This window comes from Tupaia chinensis, unplaced genomic scaffold, assembly GCF_000334495.1.
Source record: "Tupaia chinensis unplaced genomic scaffold, TupChi_1.0 Scaffold000175_1, whole genome shotgun sequence".
Classification (NCBI taxonomy): Eukaryota; Metazoa; Chordata; class Mammalia; order Scandentia; family Tupaiidae; genus Tupaia; species Tupaia belangeri.
Window position 1 is genome coordinate 190,402 of NW_006159650.1, and position 19,156 is coordinate 209,557.

The following is a 19,156-nucleotide window of genomic DNA, read 5'->3' on the forward strand; positions in this document are numbered from 1 at the left end:
GCAGACTCCCCAGTAGTGTGGAGGTTAAAGCACTGGAACCTACAAGGCCAGTTATGCTGTTCACATCTCAGACAATAGCTCGAGAAATGTTCTAGGCACATGTGTATGAGTGCCCCAGATTTCAAGAGGAGAATAGAGGAGAAGGGATTGCAGCATGGCCATCCCTCTGGGGGGCAGTTTCTTAATTTCTCTTCCTTTGTTTGCCTCTGTCTTAGATTAGCCTACATGCCCTATAGCAAAACTAAAATAAACAAATACACAGCCACATTTTAGTGTTTATTTTGGCATGAAAGTCAATGTAATCTCTTTTATTTTAAATGTCTTATTTAAAAGAGATTATAATTTCAGGCCAGTTGTTAGTGGGCTGAGCTGAAGCTCTGTGAGCTAACTAATGAGCTGGGACTGTCTCTGTACTACAGCGGTGGGCATAGGGGGTGGGAGATCTCAACAGGTTTATGGAAATTGAATTAAAGTACAAGTTTATTTTGGTGCAAAACATTTTTTTTAAATCTATGCATGATTTTTTCATGATGTACATTTTCCAAGAGATGTTTAAAGACCTCTTATGTTTAGGGGTGAGAGTAAGCTTACTTCTAGTTAAAACCATACAGCTGGGGCCAGATGGTGGTGTAGCAGTAAACCACAACTGTCTATGAGGCTGACCCATGTGGGAAGGTTCTGGGTTTGCATCTGGTGGCCTCCCTGAGTGGACCGGGCACATCTGTGCCTCTGATCCGGGGTTGTCTGCAGCTGGGAGTAGATCACAGTGTCAGGACCCTGTGGGAGTGCTCTCTCTCTTTGAAGCTCTCTCACTCATGGAAGAAAGAAAGGAATAAAAAGATATAAGGACAGTGGTTTTTTTAAACATTGTACAGTTGGCTGATTTTCTAGAGGGTACATGTGCTTGCCAGAGAGAGAGAGCAACATTGTACAGTTGGCTGATTTTCTAGAGGGTACATGTGCTTTCCAGAGAGAGAGAGCACCACCCATTGGGGTATGATCAGGCCACAGTTGGTTTTCCTCCATTTCTCCGTCCTGTGGGAATTTGGGACACTCGTAAGAGTCCTGAGTGTGTTTCTCAAGCTACTGGGGTATTTAAACCAGGGCCAGCCATGTTAAATCTGGCTCCCAATGCTATAGGGCTGGCCCAGAATTGATGAAATCTGTGGTGATTTCATAAATTTCTTTCAGAAAAGGTAATGCCTCTTGAGAATGGAGCCATGGTGCCTTTGATTTGTCTAGATCCAGAGGAAATACTTTTTTATTTTTGATTTGTTAATTTAATGTAAAATTTATGGTTTAAAAAATCAAATTTACTAAGGTGCCATTCTGAGGTGCATTTGTTTTCTGGTGGTAAATTTTTGTTTTTTGGGTTTTTTTTTGAGAGGTTTTTGCTATAGGGCGTGTGCGCTCGCCAGACAGACAGAGAGACATAGAGACAGAAAGCGAGAAATCACCCCCCCACGGGGGATGGTCACGCCGCAATCCCTTCTCCTCCATTCTCCTCTCGGGATCCTGGGCATGCACGCACATGCGCCCGGCGTGAGTTTTAAGCCACCGGGTCCGGGACGCGAACCGCGGTCGACTACGTGGGAGTCCAGCGACATAGCCATTACACTAACTGCTGGTTCCCCTAGTGGTAAATTGACAGCGTGGGAATTAAACTCATCTTGAAACCATTTCTTACTTTACAGGAGCTTTACTCCGAGGTGCAGACCCAATACCTCCCACAGGTGCTCAGCTGCCTGGTGCAGCCACTTGCTGAGGACATGGAGGCCTTGAGCTTACCTGAGCTCACACACGCCCTGAAGACATGCTTCAAGGTGCTCAGCAAAGTCCAGATGCCACCTTCCTACCTAGATGCAGAGGCCACCAGTGGGAGCTCGGTATGTGCTTGCAAGGGAGGGAGTGGTGTTCAGTGCATGAAGAACTTAGGCTTTCCTGGGGGAGGGAAGTAATTAGATTTGCTTAGGATGGGAATAAGGATGAGAAGATAAGATAACACGTGAAGACTTCACATGGAAAAATGGAATTAAAGTATGAGTTTTAGTGCCAAAAAGAATTTGATAGCGTAGTTTTTTTTTATAATACACGGTTTCCATGAATTTTCAACAATGCTTTGTATGTCAAATGTTTGCAAAATCCTCACTTTAGAAGGTTTAGTGTAGCTGTTATGCCCCCTTTATGTCATCCACTCCCATGCTCTGCCTGCTATATAGCTAAAGTTAATGCTTAGACATAGTTAGCTAGCCTTCCAGACCTTTTCTTTGTAAGTACCAGAGGAAATATGGACTTGCCAAAGAGAGACAGAGGAAGAGGGCAAAAGCAGGTGAGGCGTGGTCACCCCACAGTCCCTTCTTCCATTTATCCATCCTGTCAGGAATTTGGGCACACATACACACATGCCTGGCAAGCTTTTCCAGCCACCCAGACTAGTACTCAAACCCTGTAGACACCTGTGTGGGATCTGGCTCCCTTAACCACTAGGCAACAGGCTGGCCTTTTTATTTTTTATTTTTTAAGATTTTTTGCCATAGAGCATGTGAACCTACTGTAGAGAGACAAAGAGAAAAAAAATCACACCCCTTGGGAGATGGCCACTCCGCCATCTCTTTTCCATTCTCCTCTCAGAATTGCATGTAGCACATATGCCTAGCGTGTCTTTCAGGCCTCTGGGTTTAGGATTCAAACAGCAGATTTGGCCTACTGGCCCTTGGCCCTCTTAATTATGTTACACACTTTTACATAGTGATTCTCTTGGTGTACAAAGTTATGATTTTGAAATACTGACTTGAAATACATTCTTGGTTGCCTGATTGAGCTGCTACTTGAATCCCTCATCAAGAGATGTGCAGTACAAATATTTGCATTTTTTGCAGAGTCCAGTAAAAGGTGGAAACGGCGACATAGTTTTGGAAACAAAGGTGGTGATCCCAGGTGATGAAGACGCTTTATTTCCGCCCCTGAAATCCGAGGACAGTGGGATTGGGCTCAGTGCCTCATCACCGGAGCTCTCTGAGCACTTGAAGGTCCCTCGGGTTTCCCCTGATAGAGACGACGTCTGGAAGAAGGGAGGGAGAATGCAGAGGACGTTTCTTTGCATCCAAGAGCTAATTGCCACTTTTGCCAGCAAGAACATTTTTGGGGTACAGCTGATGGCATCTGGAGAAGAAAGCAAGTCTGAGGAGCCCACAGGGAAGAAAGACAAGGGTGAGGCCCAGATCCCATTGATTAACAACACCAGCGGGAAGAACTCGTGGGAGGCCAAGCCCATCACTGTGCCCCAGTTCAAGCAGTTGCTTTCAGACTTGTTCACAGCACGAGGGTCCCCATTTAAGACCAAGAGTTTGGAGTCACCGTCCTCTTTGCCCAGTAGCCCTAGCAGGAAGAAGGAGGGGGAGTGGGATGTCGACCAGGTAGTCATCGACCTGGGGGGCTCTGGGGAGGACTGCAGGGAGGCCTTCGCTGCTGCCTGCCACTTGCTGCTGGATTGTGCCACCTTCCCTGTCTACCTGTCTGAGGAGGAGACCGAGGAGCTATGTGACACACTCTTCCAGCTTCCAGGTAAGACCGCTGCACCAGGGGGCCCACCCTGGGATTCATGCGTTGATATTTACACTCTCCCGAAAACCAGGTCTGCCCAGAAGAGATGTGGGCCAAGTTGGTTTCCTTCCAATTTTGTAATTGATCCTATAGATTTTGCCTTGTGTCAGCAGGTTGATGAGGACTGGACCTTATTTTTGTTTGTTAGTTGGTTTTTTGTAGAGAGAGATTTTTGCCATAGGGCACAAGTACTCACTGGAGAGACAAAGAGACAGAAAGCAAGCAATCACCCCCTAGAGGGAATGGCCACACTGCATTCCCCTCTTCTAGTCTCCTCTCAGGATTTTGGGCACACATGCATACGTGCCTGACGTGAGTTTTAAGCTGTTGGGTCTGGGACTCGAACCACAGTTGACTACCTAGGCATCCAGCGACATAACCACTATGCTCTCTGCTGGTCCCTGGGCCTGTGTTTTTAAACCTTGGCTGCCCAGGGCAGTCTGTTGGAGATCTAGCACATGGAAGATGCTCAGTGGCCGTCAGTAAATGGACCATTGTGTGACACCTGTTGTTAAAGATCTTTTGGTTTGTGGGGAGACTCCTGTAACAGGGTGCCACAAACAGAGTGGCTTAAATCACAGAAATGTATTGTCTTTCATTTCTGGAGGCCCAAAGTCAGAAATCAAGGGAACAGGCCAGTGCCATAGCCTAGTCGATAAGGGAGCTGGATCCCACAGGGCTGAACACAGTTTAAATCTCAGCCCCAGTGGCTTGAAAAACACTCCAGGCACATGTGTGTACATGCCCCAAATCCCAGCTGGAGAAATGGCGGAGAAGGATTGTGACACGATCACACAACTGGGAGTACCTTCTCCCTCTGCCTCCCTCCCGCTCTGTCTGTCTCTGGCAAATGCATGTCCCCTTGAAATTAGAACAATAAATTGAAAAATTTTAAAAGTCAAGGTTGTCAACAGGGCCATGTTTCCTCTGAGTCTCTCGGTAGAACCCTTCCTTGGCCCCTCCAGCTTTTGGTGGCAGCTGGCAATCCCTGGCTTGTCACTGCATCGCTCTAGTCTCTGGCTCTGTCATCACAGGGCACTCTCCCTATGTTTGTCTTCACATGGAATTTTCCTCTCACAAGGACACCAGTCACATTGGATTTGGGCCCACCCTAATGTCCTGATTACATCTGTTAAGTCTCTATTCCCAAGCGTCACCACCAGAAGCTAGACACTCCTGTCAGGAGTGTCACTTTCTCAGATAACTGCCCAGATACTGGCATTGCAGAATCTGCAGATTGGGGAACCATTCTCATGTGGCTTTGTTTCTTCTGTCCTCTCTGGCTGGCTTCCTTGTAGGAGCCAGCGATTCCAGCTTTCCGTCCTGGCTGAGATCGCTCATGACCATTTGCTGCTGTGTGACCGACTGCTCCCTGCAGAATGTGGCCATCTCCACGCTGCTGGAGGTGATCAACCACTCCCAGTCCCTAGCGCTCGTCATCGAAGACAAGATGAAGCGCTATAAAAGCTCCGGACACAACCCATTTTTTGGCAAGCTGCAGATGGTGACGGTTCCTCCCATTGCACCAGGGATATTGAAAATCATTGCAGAGAAAACAGACTTCTATCAGGTATTTCACACCAGGAGGAAGGTCAGGGGCCCCTCTCCCTGGGCTGCATAGGTAAAGTCACCCCTAAGATCATAGTCACCAGTTGTGAAAGGGATATGGCTGCTATGGTGGCAACCAGAGTGTGGCTTGAGAGCTGAGCCTCCCTCGTGCCTCTGTACCCTGAGCTCCTAGCACAGTTTCTGGCCCTGCAGAGGTCAGGCATTAAATTCTTGTATTCAGTGTGAGGATAAGGACTGTATAATTAAATATCAAGGGGGAAAAGCTTATGCCCTGGTTTGGAAGGTTAAAAGCTTTGAGAGTGTTTTAGTTTGAAGGAAAACTTAGTGCTTATCATAGTGTAAGATAGTGAGCAGGTGTTATCCATCTTTCTTGGGAGCAAAGTAGGAAGAAAAAGTTACATATTATAGGCTCATATAATTGTAAGAAGCTGAAAGCTATTCAGCAGCTCAGGAATAGAAGTGAAATTGGTTATGAAGACAGAGCCTGTAGGTGTCTAAGGGCAGATGAGGGGTCAGCTGGGCCTCACAGGGAGCAGACTGGGCAACTACTAGACCTGAGGCAGCCCAGGACTTGCTCTGCATGTCTGCTTTCTGCCACCCAGGGTCAGCCTCACGACCCTCAAGCGTGATTTCTATAGCTAATGACACTGGTATCTCTTATAATTCGGAACTAAAGGTCAAGGTTAAGCAATCTCAGTGAGGCCCCCTTAGGTCAGCTCCCTTCTGCCTGTCCAGACCACAGCAGGATGGCGGAGGGGGGTGGCAGTAAGAGGGTAGGTGGCATGGATAGGGACGTGCTGTCTCAGTCTGTTACTGTGTCGCTAACACTTGTACCTGTGTGGTGTTTTTGTTTTTGTTTTATTTTGGAGAAGTTTTTGGGTTTCTTTTTGCTATAGGGTGCATGTGCTCACCAGACAGACAGAGAGAGACAGAGAGACAGAAAGTGAGAAATCACCCCCCAGGGGGAATGGCCACGCTGCAATCCCCTCTCCTCCGTTCTCCTCTCGGGATCTTGGGCACGCACGCACACGCGCCTGGCATGAGTTTTAAGCCACCGGGTCCGGGACGCGAACTGCAGTCAACTACATGGGAGTCCAGCGACATAGCCATTACGCTAACTGCTGGTCCCCTGTGTGGTTTTGTAAAGAAGCCAGAATGTATTTACAACCTCACGATTCTGGTAGCTGGAAACTCCAAAGTCCTAGGCCTGCAGCGTTGCCAATAGAAGCATAGAAGGTGGTGGGCGCATGCAGAGGGGGTGGAGAGAGAGCGCCTGACCTGATCTCGGTTTTGTAACAGCCAACTCTCACAAGAACTAACCCCTTCTCACAAGAGTTAGAATTCTTTGGGTCTCAAGAAACATCACTGATCTGTTCATGAGGCTGTTGCCTCCGCGATGCAGTCACCATAAACCAGTCACCTCCCACTAGGCCTTACCAGGGACGCCATGAGGAAACTTTACTGTTACAGTACTGACAGTGCAATCAAGTCCCAACACCTGCATTCCTGGGGCATACATTTCATTCAGAATGTGCTCCACTCACTGGGCATGCAGATGGAAGGGGCAGCAGATACTCAAAGTCTGACACACTACGGGATGTTTTGAGACAGTGTAGAATTATGCGTGGGAATGATACACTGAGACAAGCCTCCCTGTTAGGTCTCATAGCCTGTCCCCTGAAAGCCTTTCTGAAAGGGCTGGCTATTCAAGGGGGGCTGGCTGAGGATGGGGGGCTCATGTTATCAGGACTCCGTCTTTCTGTCTGTGAAAAGAGATGTATAAAGAAACATTTAAAAACAGGCTGGGGGAACAGCGGTTGGCATGATGGCTATGTTGCTGGACTCCCATGTAGTTGACCGTGGTTTGAGTCTTGGACCTGGTGGCTTAAACTCACTCCGGGCCCGTGTGCGTGTGTGCCCAAGATTCCAAGAGGAGAATGGAGGAGAAGGGATTGTGGTGTGGCTATCCCCCTGGGGGGATGATTTATTGCTTTCTGTCTCTCTGTCTGTCTCTGTCTCTCTGGTGAGCGGAAACAAAAGTGGTCGAAAAAAAAAAAAAAAAAAAAAAAGGCTGGAAAAATACCTACATAGGCTGGGGAGGGCTAGCATGTGGTGTGGAGGTTAAGGCATTAGATCCCACGTAGCTGACTGCATAATTCCAGTCCCAAACCCAGTGGCTTAAAAATCAGGCATGCGCATGTGTTCTCAAAATCCTGAGAGGAGAATGGAGAAGAAGGAATTGCGGTGTGGCCATCTCCTCAGGGGTGACTTCTCACTTTCCCTATCTCTCTCTCTCTCTCTGGCAAGCACATACATCATATAGTAAACTAAAGGGAAAACACACACACACACACACACACACACACACACACACACACACACACGGAGTGGCTGTTTATCTGTTGGGTTGTTAGAAGAGTCATGACACATTTTTGCATAGAAAAAATAATGTCCTGGGGCCGGCAAGTGATGTGGTGGTTAAGGGTGCTGGACTCCCACATGGTCAACCACAGTTTGAGTCCCAGACCTGGTGGCTTGCTTTTTCACTTTATATCTCTCTCTCTCTGTCTCTCTCATTCTGTCCCTCTGGTCAAATTTAAGCAAACAAACAAATAAAGGTAGCATAATAAAAATAATCATTTAAAAAAAAGGAAAAATGAATTACTGACTTTTACAACAACCCAGTATTTGGGATAAGCTCTTCTCCAAAGCATTCTTCACTGAGGTGACCTCTCAGGTTTTGTTTTTTTAAAGACAGAATCTCGCCATATCTCAGTTCACCTGCCTTAGCATTCCAGCCAGGACTACAGGTGTGTAGTACGCCCAGCTCTTTTTCAGGCAGTGTCTCCCTGTGTTGCCCAGGCCAGCTACACGCTCACTAGTGACCTCAAGTTGCTAAGATTACAGGCACACGCCCACACGATCACTCTTAGGGTTTAACCAGTGACCGAACTGGGGCCTCATGTGGTCCCAGCCTGCAGAGCAGTGTGTTGGCCATGTACACTACTACAGTTAGGCAGCTTCTTCTTTTCTTCTTCTTCTTTTTTTTTTTTTTGTAACCGAGATGTATTGGTTATGTCAAGGATCATTATAGACATTTCAATTTATACCCAATTCTTAACATACATACCAAAACTTTAAAAAGCCAAATATAGTGATTCTTTCTACTTTATTCCAATGACATTCCAGCTTCAGATTTGTAGGCGAATTTTCCTTAAGAGTATATCAAGAACCACTGTCTTCAGATGTTGAAAGCTGTTATGTAAGTCCTACCAGATCACAGTTTAGTATCATACAGACTACATACTTCAAATTTCCAATCCTTCACAGCACATTAACAGAATTTTAAGAAAAACTGGACTACCATGACCAAAGATGTTACAGAGTGCACACAATTCTGACAGGGAGAGCAACAATCAAAGAGTGGTTTTCTTTAGGTAACAATACTACTAAAAAACATAATAGAAGTAATTAAAAATATTCAAGACACATTAAATGCATGACCGTGATTCCAAACTGCCATTTAGTATGCTTTGTATTTAGGATATAAAAACTACCCACCCTCCCTCCACCTATGGAATGTTAAGCTGACACGCAAGAGAGTCAAAGCCTCCTATAAGTCAATATCCCACTGTTTCCTGGTTGTACTGAAAAATAACCAATAAATGATTTCACGTCTTAAAAAGAAAGCACTTACATAGCTGGATCCCACATGGCTGACTGTGTAGTTTGAGTTCCAGATCTGGAGACTTGGAAAACATGCCTGGCACATGTGCAGACATGCTTAAAATCTTGAAAAGAGAAAGAAACGGAGGAGAAGGGATTGTGTGACTGCAGCATGACCATTCTTTATGGTGAACGCTTTCTCACTTTCCATCTCCGCACCACCTACTGGCCCTATTTGAATGTATTTATAATGGCTGCTTGGAAGATTCTCCTGTGAACTTAAAGATCTGGTAGCTCTCATGGATAGCTTCTGTTGTCTGATTTTTTTCCTGTGTCTGCAGCGTATTTTTTTCTTTGTGCGTCATGTAATTTTTGTGAAGATGACATTTTAAATCATATAGGAACTTTCTTGTCTAACCTCCCACCACCACGAAAAACAAAACAAAACAAAAAAACCCAAGGCATACTGTTGTCTTTGTTTCTCTTCTTTTCGTTCAGTGACTTGGCCAGACTATTCTTGTGGAGTCGGTTGTCTCTGGAGTGTGAAGCCTTGGGTGTTGGTCTTCTGAGAGTGCTGGCTTGGGAACACACACAGCTAAACCTTGGTGTCTTAGCAGGGTTCTCATCAGTTGTCTTCTTCCCTGTCTCTCCAGGAAGCTTTTGTCTCTGTTGGTATCACACCTAGCTGTTAATCTTTATTAATTGCTAACTGATTGTCCCATGGTTTTCCACAGTGCTCTAGCATATAGATTACGTACAGTCCTGTCTAACTATACTCATGCCTCTTTGCTTGCATAGTTTTTGAGGCCATCATGGAACTTGAACTTTGTTCTGACCCAAGAAGGTTCTTAGCTATCCCTTTTCCTTATTTTTTCTGGACAAAAACAAACTGGCCTATGGTTTTGCTTTTGGCATAGAAGAATATTTGTCATGACTTTCCCAACTTTGAAGATATGAGCCTGCACATGGGGATTTTGCCCGTGTTAGTTTATTGCCCTTGCTATTGTGGAGTTACAGTCACTTCTTAATTGTTTACCACCAAAATTTCTGTTGTCTTTGAGAGCATTCTTAGACTTGAACTTTCCCATACTCTCTTCCAAATAAACTTCTTTCCCTTAGGGAGTGCTATGGAGTGCTCTGTTCTCATGGCCTGCTTCTCCCCTTAGTGAAGTCTCCAAACCTCATTGCTCTGGATGAGCTGAGGTGGAGACTGTGGTCCTGCAGGGCACTGGGTAGGAGCAGTAGCTGCTGACCCTCTGAGTCTCTGCTCCTGGCATGCAGATTTCACCCTCCCAAGTTTTCAGATGGGAAAGCTGAGAGTTGCGTAAGAGACTCAGTTCTTTGAGTCTAGATCTCTAAGATTAGAGACCTACCCTGAGATGCAGAATGAATCCATAAACATAACTAAGGTAGGAAAGAGATGTTTTTTATAGAAAAGTGAAGTTGTTAACCTGAAAATGCACCCCATGCCATAAAGGTAATTGGGCAGGCAGCTGTCTGAGGACTGTAACACTGGGAATGGGGTAAGGCATTGCTTTATTGTGGGATCTTGTTAGGAATATTTAGCAGAGAAAGTTTGTCCCTCTTGCAAGCTCTTTTGTTTGATTTCATAGCCTTTTGTTGCACCTGCTACTTCTCATCAGGTTATGTAATCAGATGGGGAAGCTGAGCCACGTTGTTTGAGTCCAGATCTCTAAGATTTGAGACCCACCTTAAGACACAGGATGAAAAAATACAAACGTGTATAGCAGGAAAAGAGAAGTTTTAATAAAAAAGTAAAGATTTTAATACAAAAGAACTACACCCCCACGCCTGAAAGGCATGTGGGTGGGCAGCTGCCAGAGAAGGACAACTTGGCTGGTCATAGAGTAAGGTGTTATTTTTACTGTGGGGTTTTGTTATGAACATTTCGGAGATGAGGTCTGTCACTGTAGCTGGTTCCTTTGTTCGAATTCTTGGGCTTCCATCTGCGCCTGCGCACATCTTTGGGACAGATTCTGAGGAATTTGGTTACCTAATTATGCACACACAGGAAGACTTGGAAAGTATGAGCATCCATGTGGGGATGATCTGCCCTATCGGTTTATTGCCCCAGTGGGAATTAGAATGTTGACCAAGCATCTTAGTTAGACACCTTCTCCTCTCTTGGTGTCAGGAGGTCTAGCTGCGAGGTCTAGTTGTTCCCTGGTAACAGTGATTGATGTGTCAGATGGCCCCTTTATTGGCATATTGGAACTCCCACTCATAATATCTACCCACTATTAGTAAGGGAATTTGATTGCCCAGTTACAGATGCCTGGTGTGGACGTGGAAGGTATGAGCCTACACATAGGAACGATTTTGCCCACGTTAGTTTATTGCCCTCAGTGGGAGGTGAGATTGTCATAGGATGGGAGCATGTTGAGCTGCATTGTGTGAAATCTTTGGTTCTTTGGGTCCAGGTCACTAAAATTAGAAACCTGTCCCTAGGCGCAAAATAAAGCCCCAACCACAATAGAAGTAGGTAGAAAAGAAAATTCAATAGGAAAGAAAGATTTTAGAAAAGAAGTACACCCAAAAGATTTTTGGGCGGGAAGGTTGCTAGGTAGCAACTGCCTTTGAAACTGGTTAGGTGTTATTTTTATTACCAGAGGTGATGATGAATATTTAACAGTGGGAGGTCTGTCACACTATCTATGTCCTTTGAATTCTCAGACTTTCTCCTAAGCTTGAGCATCTCTCACTGGTGAAGAATTTGAGGAACTTGATGACCTAACCACATTCCCAGTGTGAGCCATGATGATAGGAGCATCCTTATTAGGATGAACTGCCCACTTGGTTTATTGCCCCAGTGGGAATCAGGATGTTGACCGAAATGTCTGGTTGGGTCTTTTTGTATTTATGAGGAATGATAAGAGAGAAATTTACAATCATTCCTGTGTCTTTCTCAGGTACCAAGGAAGAAAAATGGGATTTGCCTCACCTTCCTGGCGTCAGGACTGGGTGGGAAGACGGCATTTTCATGGAGGGGCTGGTTGTAACTCCTGATAAATTGTGATTGATGCGACATGTCCTTCTGCTGGTTTTTTTGGGCTCTCGCTCATTACTAGCTAACTGCCTACATACAACAGGATATTAACCAAGCATCCAGGAGAATTCCTGTGTGCATATGCAGGAAGAAGGGAAGATGCCAAACATCTCTAGGTTCTTTAACAACAATTAAGCAATAAAGGTAGATGACCTCTCCTCTCTTGGCACCAGGGGTCTAGCTGCAATCCCTGGTAATAGTGATTGATGTGTCAGATGTCCCCTTTGTTGTAACACTGGGACTCCCTACTCATAACTGTCTACCTATAATAGGGGCTCCAGTATTCTGAACCTGCCAGGCCTGGGGAGAGCCTCCACCTGAGATGGGCTTAAGTGCACTCATGTGGATTTAGCCTCTGCAACAGGGTACTGGGCACAGGAGAGGGAGATGGCATGCTCATGGCCTGTCACTCCCTTGGAGATGCAGAAGCCCCATCTAGGAGCTAGGGAACAAGCACCTAGTGCTCAATGTAGAGTGTCATCTTCTCGATTTGTAGTGGCTGGTCAATTTCCCATCAAGCTGGATGGGAAGTGAGTAGGGCATGGCCCAAGTGTCACAGACTCCTGCTGCTTTTACCAAAATTGAGTAATTTTCTTGAATAAATGGTTCTTCATATCCTGAATGCCCTTAGGATAGTTTCCAGAGATTCTTAATGGCTGTATTGCTTTTGTTTTGTTTTGTTTTATCATTTTCACCATTCATGGCTATTGCTGGAGGAGGGTTAGTGGAGTTCCTCACACTGTCCTGTGACTCAGCTTTGCTTCTGGGAGGTGGGGCCTCAACTGTTATACAGTGTTAGGTCCTAGGGGAGCCTGTTCTTTTTTTGGAGAGGTTTTCGCTATAGGGCGCATGTGCTCGCCAGACAGACAGAGAGAGACATAGAGACAGAAAGTGAGAAATCACCCCCCCAGGGGGGATGGTCACGCCGCAATCCCTTCTCCTTCATTCTCCTCTCGGAATCTTGGGCACGCACGCACACGTGCCCGGCGTGAGTTTTAAGCCACCGGGTCCAGGACGCGAACCGCGGTCGACTACGTGGAAGTCCAGTGACATAGCCATTATGCTAACTGCTGGTCCCTGGAGCCTATTCTTAATTGATCTTCTCTTCGTTGTTTTTCCTTTACGAGAGAAAGAGAGGGAGAAGGAGAACTCAGAGAGGGATTGGAGAGAGACAGAGATAGACTTCATTTTTTTTTTTTTTTTGGACAGGGACGTACTGTATTGCAATCCTCCTGCCCTGTCTCCTGATTAGCCAGGACCAGAGGGGTGCATATAGCCGCTCCCTTTGTGTTCAGGTTGGGCTGAGAACTGAACCCAGTCTTCTGTGTGGCCTCCAGCCTCCCAAGCAGTGTCACTTCCTGTGTAGCTGCTGTGGTTGGGCCACTCTCGCTCTGGCTTTTGCACCATGTCTGCTCCTCCCTTCCTGCCAAAGTTGAGCCACAATATAGACTGCATCTGTAGAACTTCTTGAGACCAGGAACCTCATCACTGTAAGCAGCAGTGACTAGACAGGTCTTTCTTTTTCTTTTCCTTTTTTTTTGGAGAGTTTTTTGCTATAGGGCGTGTGTACTCACCAGAAAGAAGGAGAAAGACAGAAAGCGAGAAATCACCCCCCAGGGGGGATGGCCATGCCGCAATCCCTTCTCCTCCGTTCTCCTCCTGGGATCTTGGGCACACACACACAAACACACATACACACACGCCCGGCATGAGTTTAAGCCACTGGGTCCGGGACTCAAACCGCAGTCGACTGCATGGGAGTTCAGCGACATAGCCATTACACTAACTGCTGGTCCCTAGGCAGGTCTTTCTTCAGTCCTGCGTAAATCAGTAAGTTTGGCGTGATCACAATCCCGGTAAAGATATAGGGAAGGAAATAGAAACCATTCCATGAACTTTTTTTATTTAAAAAAATGAACTTACTTAGGTGCATTCATAATATCAACAAAATGCAGCTGCAACTTTTTTTTTTCCTGTCAATTACAGAGTGGTATTTATTTAATAGAATATTTATTTCATATAAACTATATCTAGAGACAACTGAAGATGAAAAAACTACCATCCCCATATAGAACTAATTTCTGTTGTGCACCAACAAGAACCTGCTTTAAATTTCTATAACTATTTCTAACCTCCATACTGTACCAGACACGGTTAGCGGCTATTGAAAATACCACCAGGACAGGGCTATGTAAAGACACATTCGGCAGGGTATTAACTGTACCTAAAAAGACACTGTGCAGTTTAAAAACAAAGCTTACACAGTCTCCCATTTCCTTTTGTTTTCTTTACAAGTGAGTTCTGTATAGGAAGGTTAAATTCTTTTTTTGGAGAGGTTTTTGTTTGTTTGTTTGTTTGTTTGTTTTGCTATAGGGCGTGTGCGCTCGCCCGACAGAGACAGAGACAGAAAGCGAGAAATCACCCCCCAGGGGGGATGGTCACACCGCAATTCCTTCTCCTCCATTCTCCTCTCAGGATCTTGGGCATGCACGCACATGCGCCCGGCATGAGTTTTAAGCCACCGGGTCTGGGACGCGAACCACGGTCGACTACATGGGAGTCCCAGCGACAGCCATTATGCTAACTGCTGGTCCTGGAAGGTTAAATTCTTTATAAGCAAGGGGAAAAACTGTGCTGGAACCAGCGTATTCATCACTACTTCTGTGTCTTCCTCTTCGTCTTTGTCTTCCTGCTCTCCTTCCTTGCACTTTTCAGCCATGATACTCCCTTTTTGCTGGATCAGGCTTTCCTTTAGCTCAGTACACAGCCATATCCTTCTCATAGTTTTCCTTCAACTTAGCAGCCTTCCTTTCTTAGAGCTGCTTCCCACTTGCACCAACATTATCCTCATCTCTCCCAGTTTCTCTGCAGCATAGCAAGGGGGTAGGCCGGGATGTTCTTCTTTGATTTTGGGGAGATACTCGAAACAGAACAAGAAAAAGGAGGCTTCTTGGGTGCACTGGGAACCTGGAACTTCTTTTTGTTTCCCTTCAGAAGAGAGAGAGTTTTTTATTTCTCTTTCATAACAGGCCTTTTCTGCCTTTGCCATATCTTCAATTTTTTCTTTCTCTTTTTTTTGGGGGGGGGGAATTTTTGCAACAGGAAGGGTGCGCTCGCCAGAAAGACAGAGACAGCAAAATAGAAAGCGAGAAATTGTCCCCCAGGGGGGATGGCCATGCCGCAATCCCTTCTCCATTCTCCTCTTGGGATCTTGGGCACGCACGCACATGCGCCCGGCGTGAGTTTTAAGCCACTGGGTCCGGGAAGCAAACCACAGTCAGCTACATGGGAGTCCAGTGACATAGCCATTACGCCAACTGCTGGTCCCAATTTTTTCTTTCTCTTTAGCAAACGTGGTCTTCCACCGTTCTGAACGCTCTTAGAAAACTCTGAGAAGTTGACTGAAGCATCTGGGTGCTGCTTCTTGTGCTTCTTTGGGCAAGTTTGCTCTAAGAATGCATATTGTTAGGGTGCTCTGCAGTATGGTAGGGTGCCCTTAGGCATAGGCTATGAAGTAATTCACAGACTCAGGGAGAAAGCAGTTAGAAAATAATTTATTCACATTTCAAAAGGAGGAAGAGGCTAGATGCAGACTTGCATCAGCCCTGAAAGGTGAGTGACAGGAACTTATACTGGGTTTTAAAGACAAGGAGTGGGTCGAGCAGGTAGCATAGTGTTTAAGGCACTGGAGTCTTACATAGGCAATGACAGTTTGAGTCCCAGACCTGGTGACTTGAATATCATGCCTGGGCCTGTGTATGTGTGTGTGCATGCAGAAAATCCTGAGAGGAAAATATAGAAGAAAGGATTGTGATGTGGCCATCACCTCTGGGTGGGGTGATTTCTCACTTCCTTTCTCTGTTTCTGTCTGTCTCTCTCTGGGGCTCTATGGCCAAATATATATATATATAAATAAAAATAAAATAAAGCCAAAGAGTTTATGACTAGCTACTTAGGATGATTCTGAGACAGGATGCCTTTTAGTCCTTCACAATCTCTGGATTATTTCATCATTATCGTTGGTTGTCATGTCTATTCACTTTCATCCACAATGTATCTGAATGTTTGTTGGTGTTTTCGAGTCAGCAAGAGACTCAATTTCTGTATCTGTAGATAGAAAAACAAAAATCAGCCAGTCTGCAGTGAGGTCAAGGAGGGGCCAACTAGGAAAGAAAAAGGGAGGAGATGAAAGAATGTTTGAAGCACCTGAGAGATTTTTTGTTCTGGGTTGTTTTGGTGTTTTTTTGTTTGTTTGTTTGATTTTTAGGTTTTTGTCAGAGGGCACATGTGCTTGCTTGCCAAGAGAGACAGAAAAAGCCAGAGGGAAAATGAAAAATCATCCTCCACCCACCCACAGATACCTATACTGCAGTCCCTTCTCCATTCTCCTACTGGGATTCTGGGTATGCTGAGAGTGTTAGTGAGTCTCCCCATTAAGGAGTCCGTGTAATACTGAATCAACCCAGTGCCTGAGAGACACAGAGACACTGAGTTGATCCTTTCGATCTTTAAGGCACTTGGGAGACTTTTAACTCTTTCGCATAAGATGACATTTTGCCCATCAGCCTCTTAAGATCTCCTTTGTCCATGTTTTGTTGTTTTTGCTCTGAGTCACAGACTTGCCCAGTGCCCATCCGGTTCTCACTCATCCTGGCGCTGTCTCTGTGGAGCTCAGTGATCCCATGAATTGTTTTGGATGGTTTTCATAAAATAAGAATGACACCATTAAATACTTGGGCTGACTCTGTGGCCTGGTGGTTAAGGCAGCTGCATCTCACATTGGCCAACTGTGTGGTTCAAGACCAGAACCCTGTGGCTTGAGAAACATGCCAGGCATGTGTTTATGCATGCCCAAAATCCCAAAAGGAGGGGTAAATGGAGGAGAAGGGATTGCCTCCTTGCCATTTCCCATGGGGAGTGTTTTCTATTATCCCTCTCTCTCTAGTGAACACACGCACCCTCTAACAACAACAACAACAAAAAACAATAACATGTCTCTCTTGTTGGGGTAGTAAAGTGTGCTTTTCCAAGTTCTTTCTGAAGTCTTGAGTTTCCTTTTCATTCAGATTTAATACCTATCTGAGGGCAACCCTAGAGCATGCTTTTGTGTACTAGGCATTTCTCTGAGCTTTGGCAGTAGAGGCCTGTCTGAATTGCAGATGCTGGACACAGGGATCGTAAAGCAACCTGCACAGTTAGCCAACTTGTGCCCTGATTCTCAGATTCTCAGTAGAGCTGTTCCAGGTTCTTTAGCCTTTCTTTTATTCCTATGGGGCAGCTCCCATCGTGTCCTGCTACCCACCGTGCACACAAGAGTGAGGTCAAAGAGCCCCAAAGTGCCCTGGCCTTCCTTACGAGGTGCTGATGGGAGATTTCTTATGACTGAGAAGATACCTGGTACCTAGGGAAGTAGTAAGGCTAACACATGAAAAAAGAAGACACAGTTTTTGTTGTCAATGTCAACTCTCAAAAACCCTCTCCAGGGGCCAGCAGATGGCATAATGGTTATGTCACTGGACTCCCACATAGTTTACTATTGTTCTAGTCCTAGACCCAGAAGTTTAAAACTCACACCAGGTGCATGTGCTTGGGTGTCCAAAATCCTGAGAAGAAAACAAGAGGGATTGTGGTGTGACCATACCCCTGGGGGGTGATTTCTTGCTTTCTCTCTCTCTGTCTCTCTAGCACGCACATGTGCTCGACAGCAAAAATCTCTCAGAAAAAAAAAAGAAAAAACCCTCTCCAATGGGGTCAGCAGGTGGCGTGGCAGTTGAGCAGTTGATTACCACTTGGCCAACTGCAGTTTGAGTCTCTGATCTGGCGGCTTGCTTTCTCACTTTCCTTCTCTGTCTCTGGTGAGTGCATGTGCCCTATAGCATATTTTTAAAAATAATACTAATATGGGACCATCATATGGCCTAATGATTATGTTTCTGGACTCCCACATAGTCAACCGCAGTTTGATTCCTGGACCTGGTGGCTTAAAACTCATGCTTGGTGCATGTGCATGTGTGTCTAAGATCCTGAGAAGAGAATAGGCCATCCCCCAAGGGGTAATGTCTCGCTTTCTGTCTCTCTTTCCAGCGAGTGCACACACCCTACAGCAAAGATCTCTCTTTTTAAAAAAATAATAAATAAAAATTAAAACCAAAAGACCCTCTCCAAAAAGTTTAAATCTTTCAGGAAGTGTCTGTCTCTCTCTCTCTCTTTTTAGTTTTTGCTTTATGATCCATGCTCTAACCAGATAGAGAGACAAAGTGAGAAATCACACCCCCACCACCCCCGCCCCTTCCAAGTGGAGATGGCCATGCCACAATCCCTTCTCCTCCAGTCTCTTTAGGATTTGGAGCACACATACACAAGTGCCTGGCATGATTTTCAAGCTTCTAAACCCAAGACTCAAACCATGATCGGCCATGTTGGATCCCACACCTTAACCTCCTCCTGCTGGTCTCCATAAAGTATCTCTTATACATAGATTTGCTATGGGAACTGCAAAAAAGGGAATGCCTTTATTTAGAAGGTTTTGTACTGAAAGTTTAATAATAACTTTATTGTTATAAATCACTTTCCCTTAGGGAAAAGTAGTAAGACTGGCCCTGGCCTAGTGGTTAAGTAAGCTGGTTCTCACATGAATGACAGCAGTTTGAATCCTAGTCCTATGGCTTGAAAAACTTACCAGGTATGTGTGTGTGCATGCCCCAAATCTTGATAGGATGGGGAAATGGAAGAGAAGGTATTCCAGTGTGATTGTTCCCCACAGGAGGTTCTTTCTTTTGTTCCCTCTCTCTGGTGAGCACACCCACCCTCAGCCAATTAAAAAAAAAAAAATAGGAAAAATTAATGGAGTAATGGTTAAGGGTTTGAGCCAGTTAGCGATTGACTCTGTACAGAGAACACAGTTTTATCAAATAGAAGTAAGTGGGCCCCATAATGAAGTTATTGGGTTTAAAGTGTGCTTAAAAACACTATGAGCTGGGACCAGTAGATGGCATGGTTGAGGCATTGGACTCCCATATGGCCGACCACAGTTCAAGCCCTAGACATGGCAGCTTGCTTTTTCACTTCCTCTCTCTCTCTCTTTCTGTCTGTCTTTCCATGTCTCTCCATGTCTCTCTAGACAGATTTAAAAATTATAATAATATTTAATTTTAAAAAAAGTTTATGAGCTATTAACTTTTTTCTTGGCCTGGAAGAATGCCTTTGGAAACTCCCCTCTTTAAGTTTCACCTTGTTTGGTCAGGCATTCCT

At 45.3% G+C, this 19,156-nt stretch overlaps 1 protein-coding gene across 1 annotated transcript in view; it reads left to right on the forward strand.

Annotated features, from left to right (window-relative positions):
- Positions 1 to 19,156, forward strand: part of DOP1B (DOP1 leucine zipper like protein B) — a 156,093-nt gene that overhangs the window by 66,978 nt on the left and 69,959 nt on the right. The window contains 3 exon segments of the mRNA XM_027770948.1: positions 1,695 to 1,886; positions 2,880 to 3,564; positions 4,902 to 5,173. Coding sequence (XP_027626749.1) covers positions 1,695 to 1,886; positions 2,880 to 3,564; positions 4,902 to 5,173 — 1,149 coding nt within the window.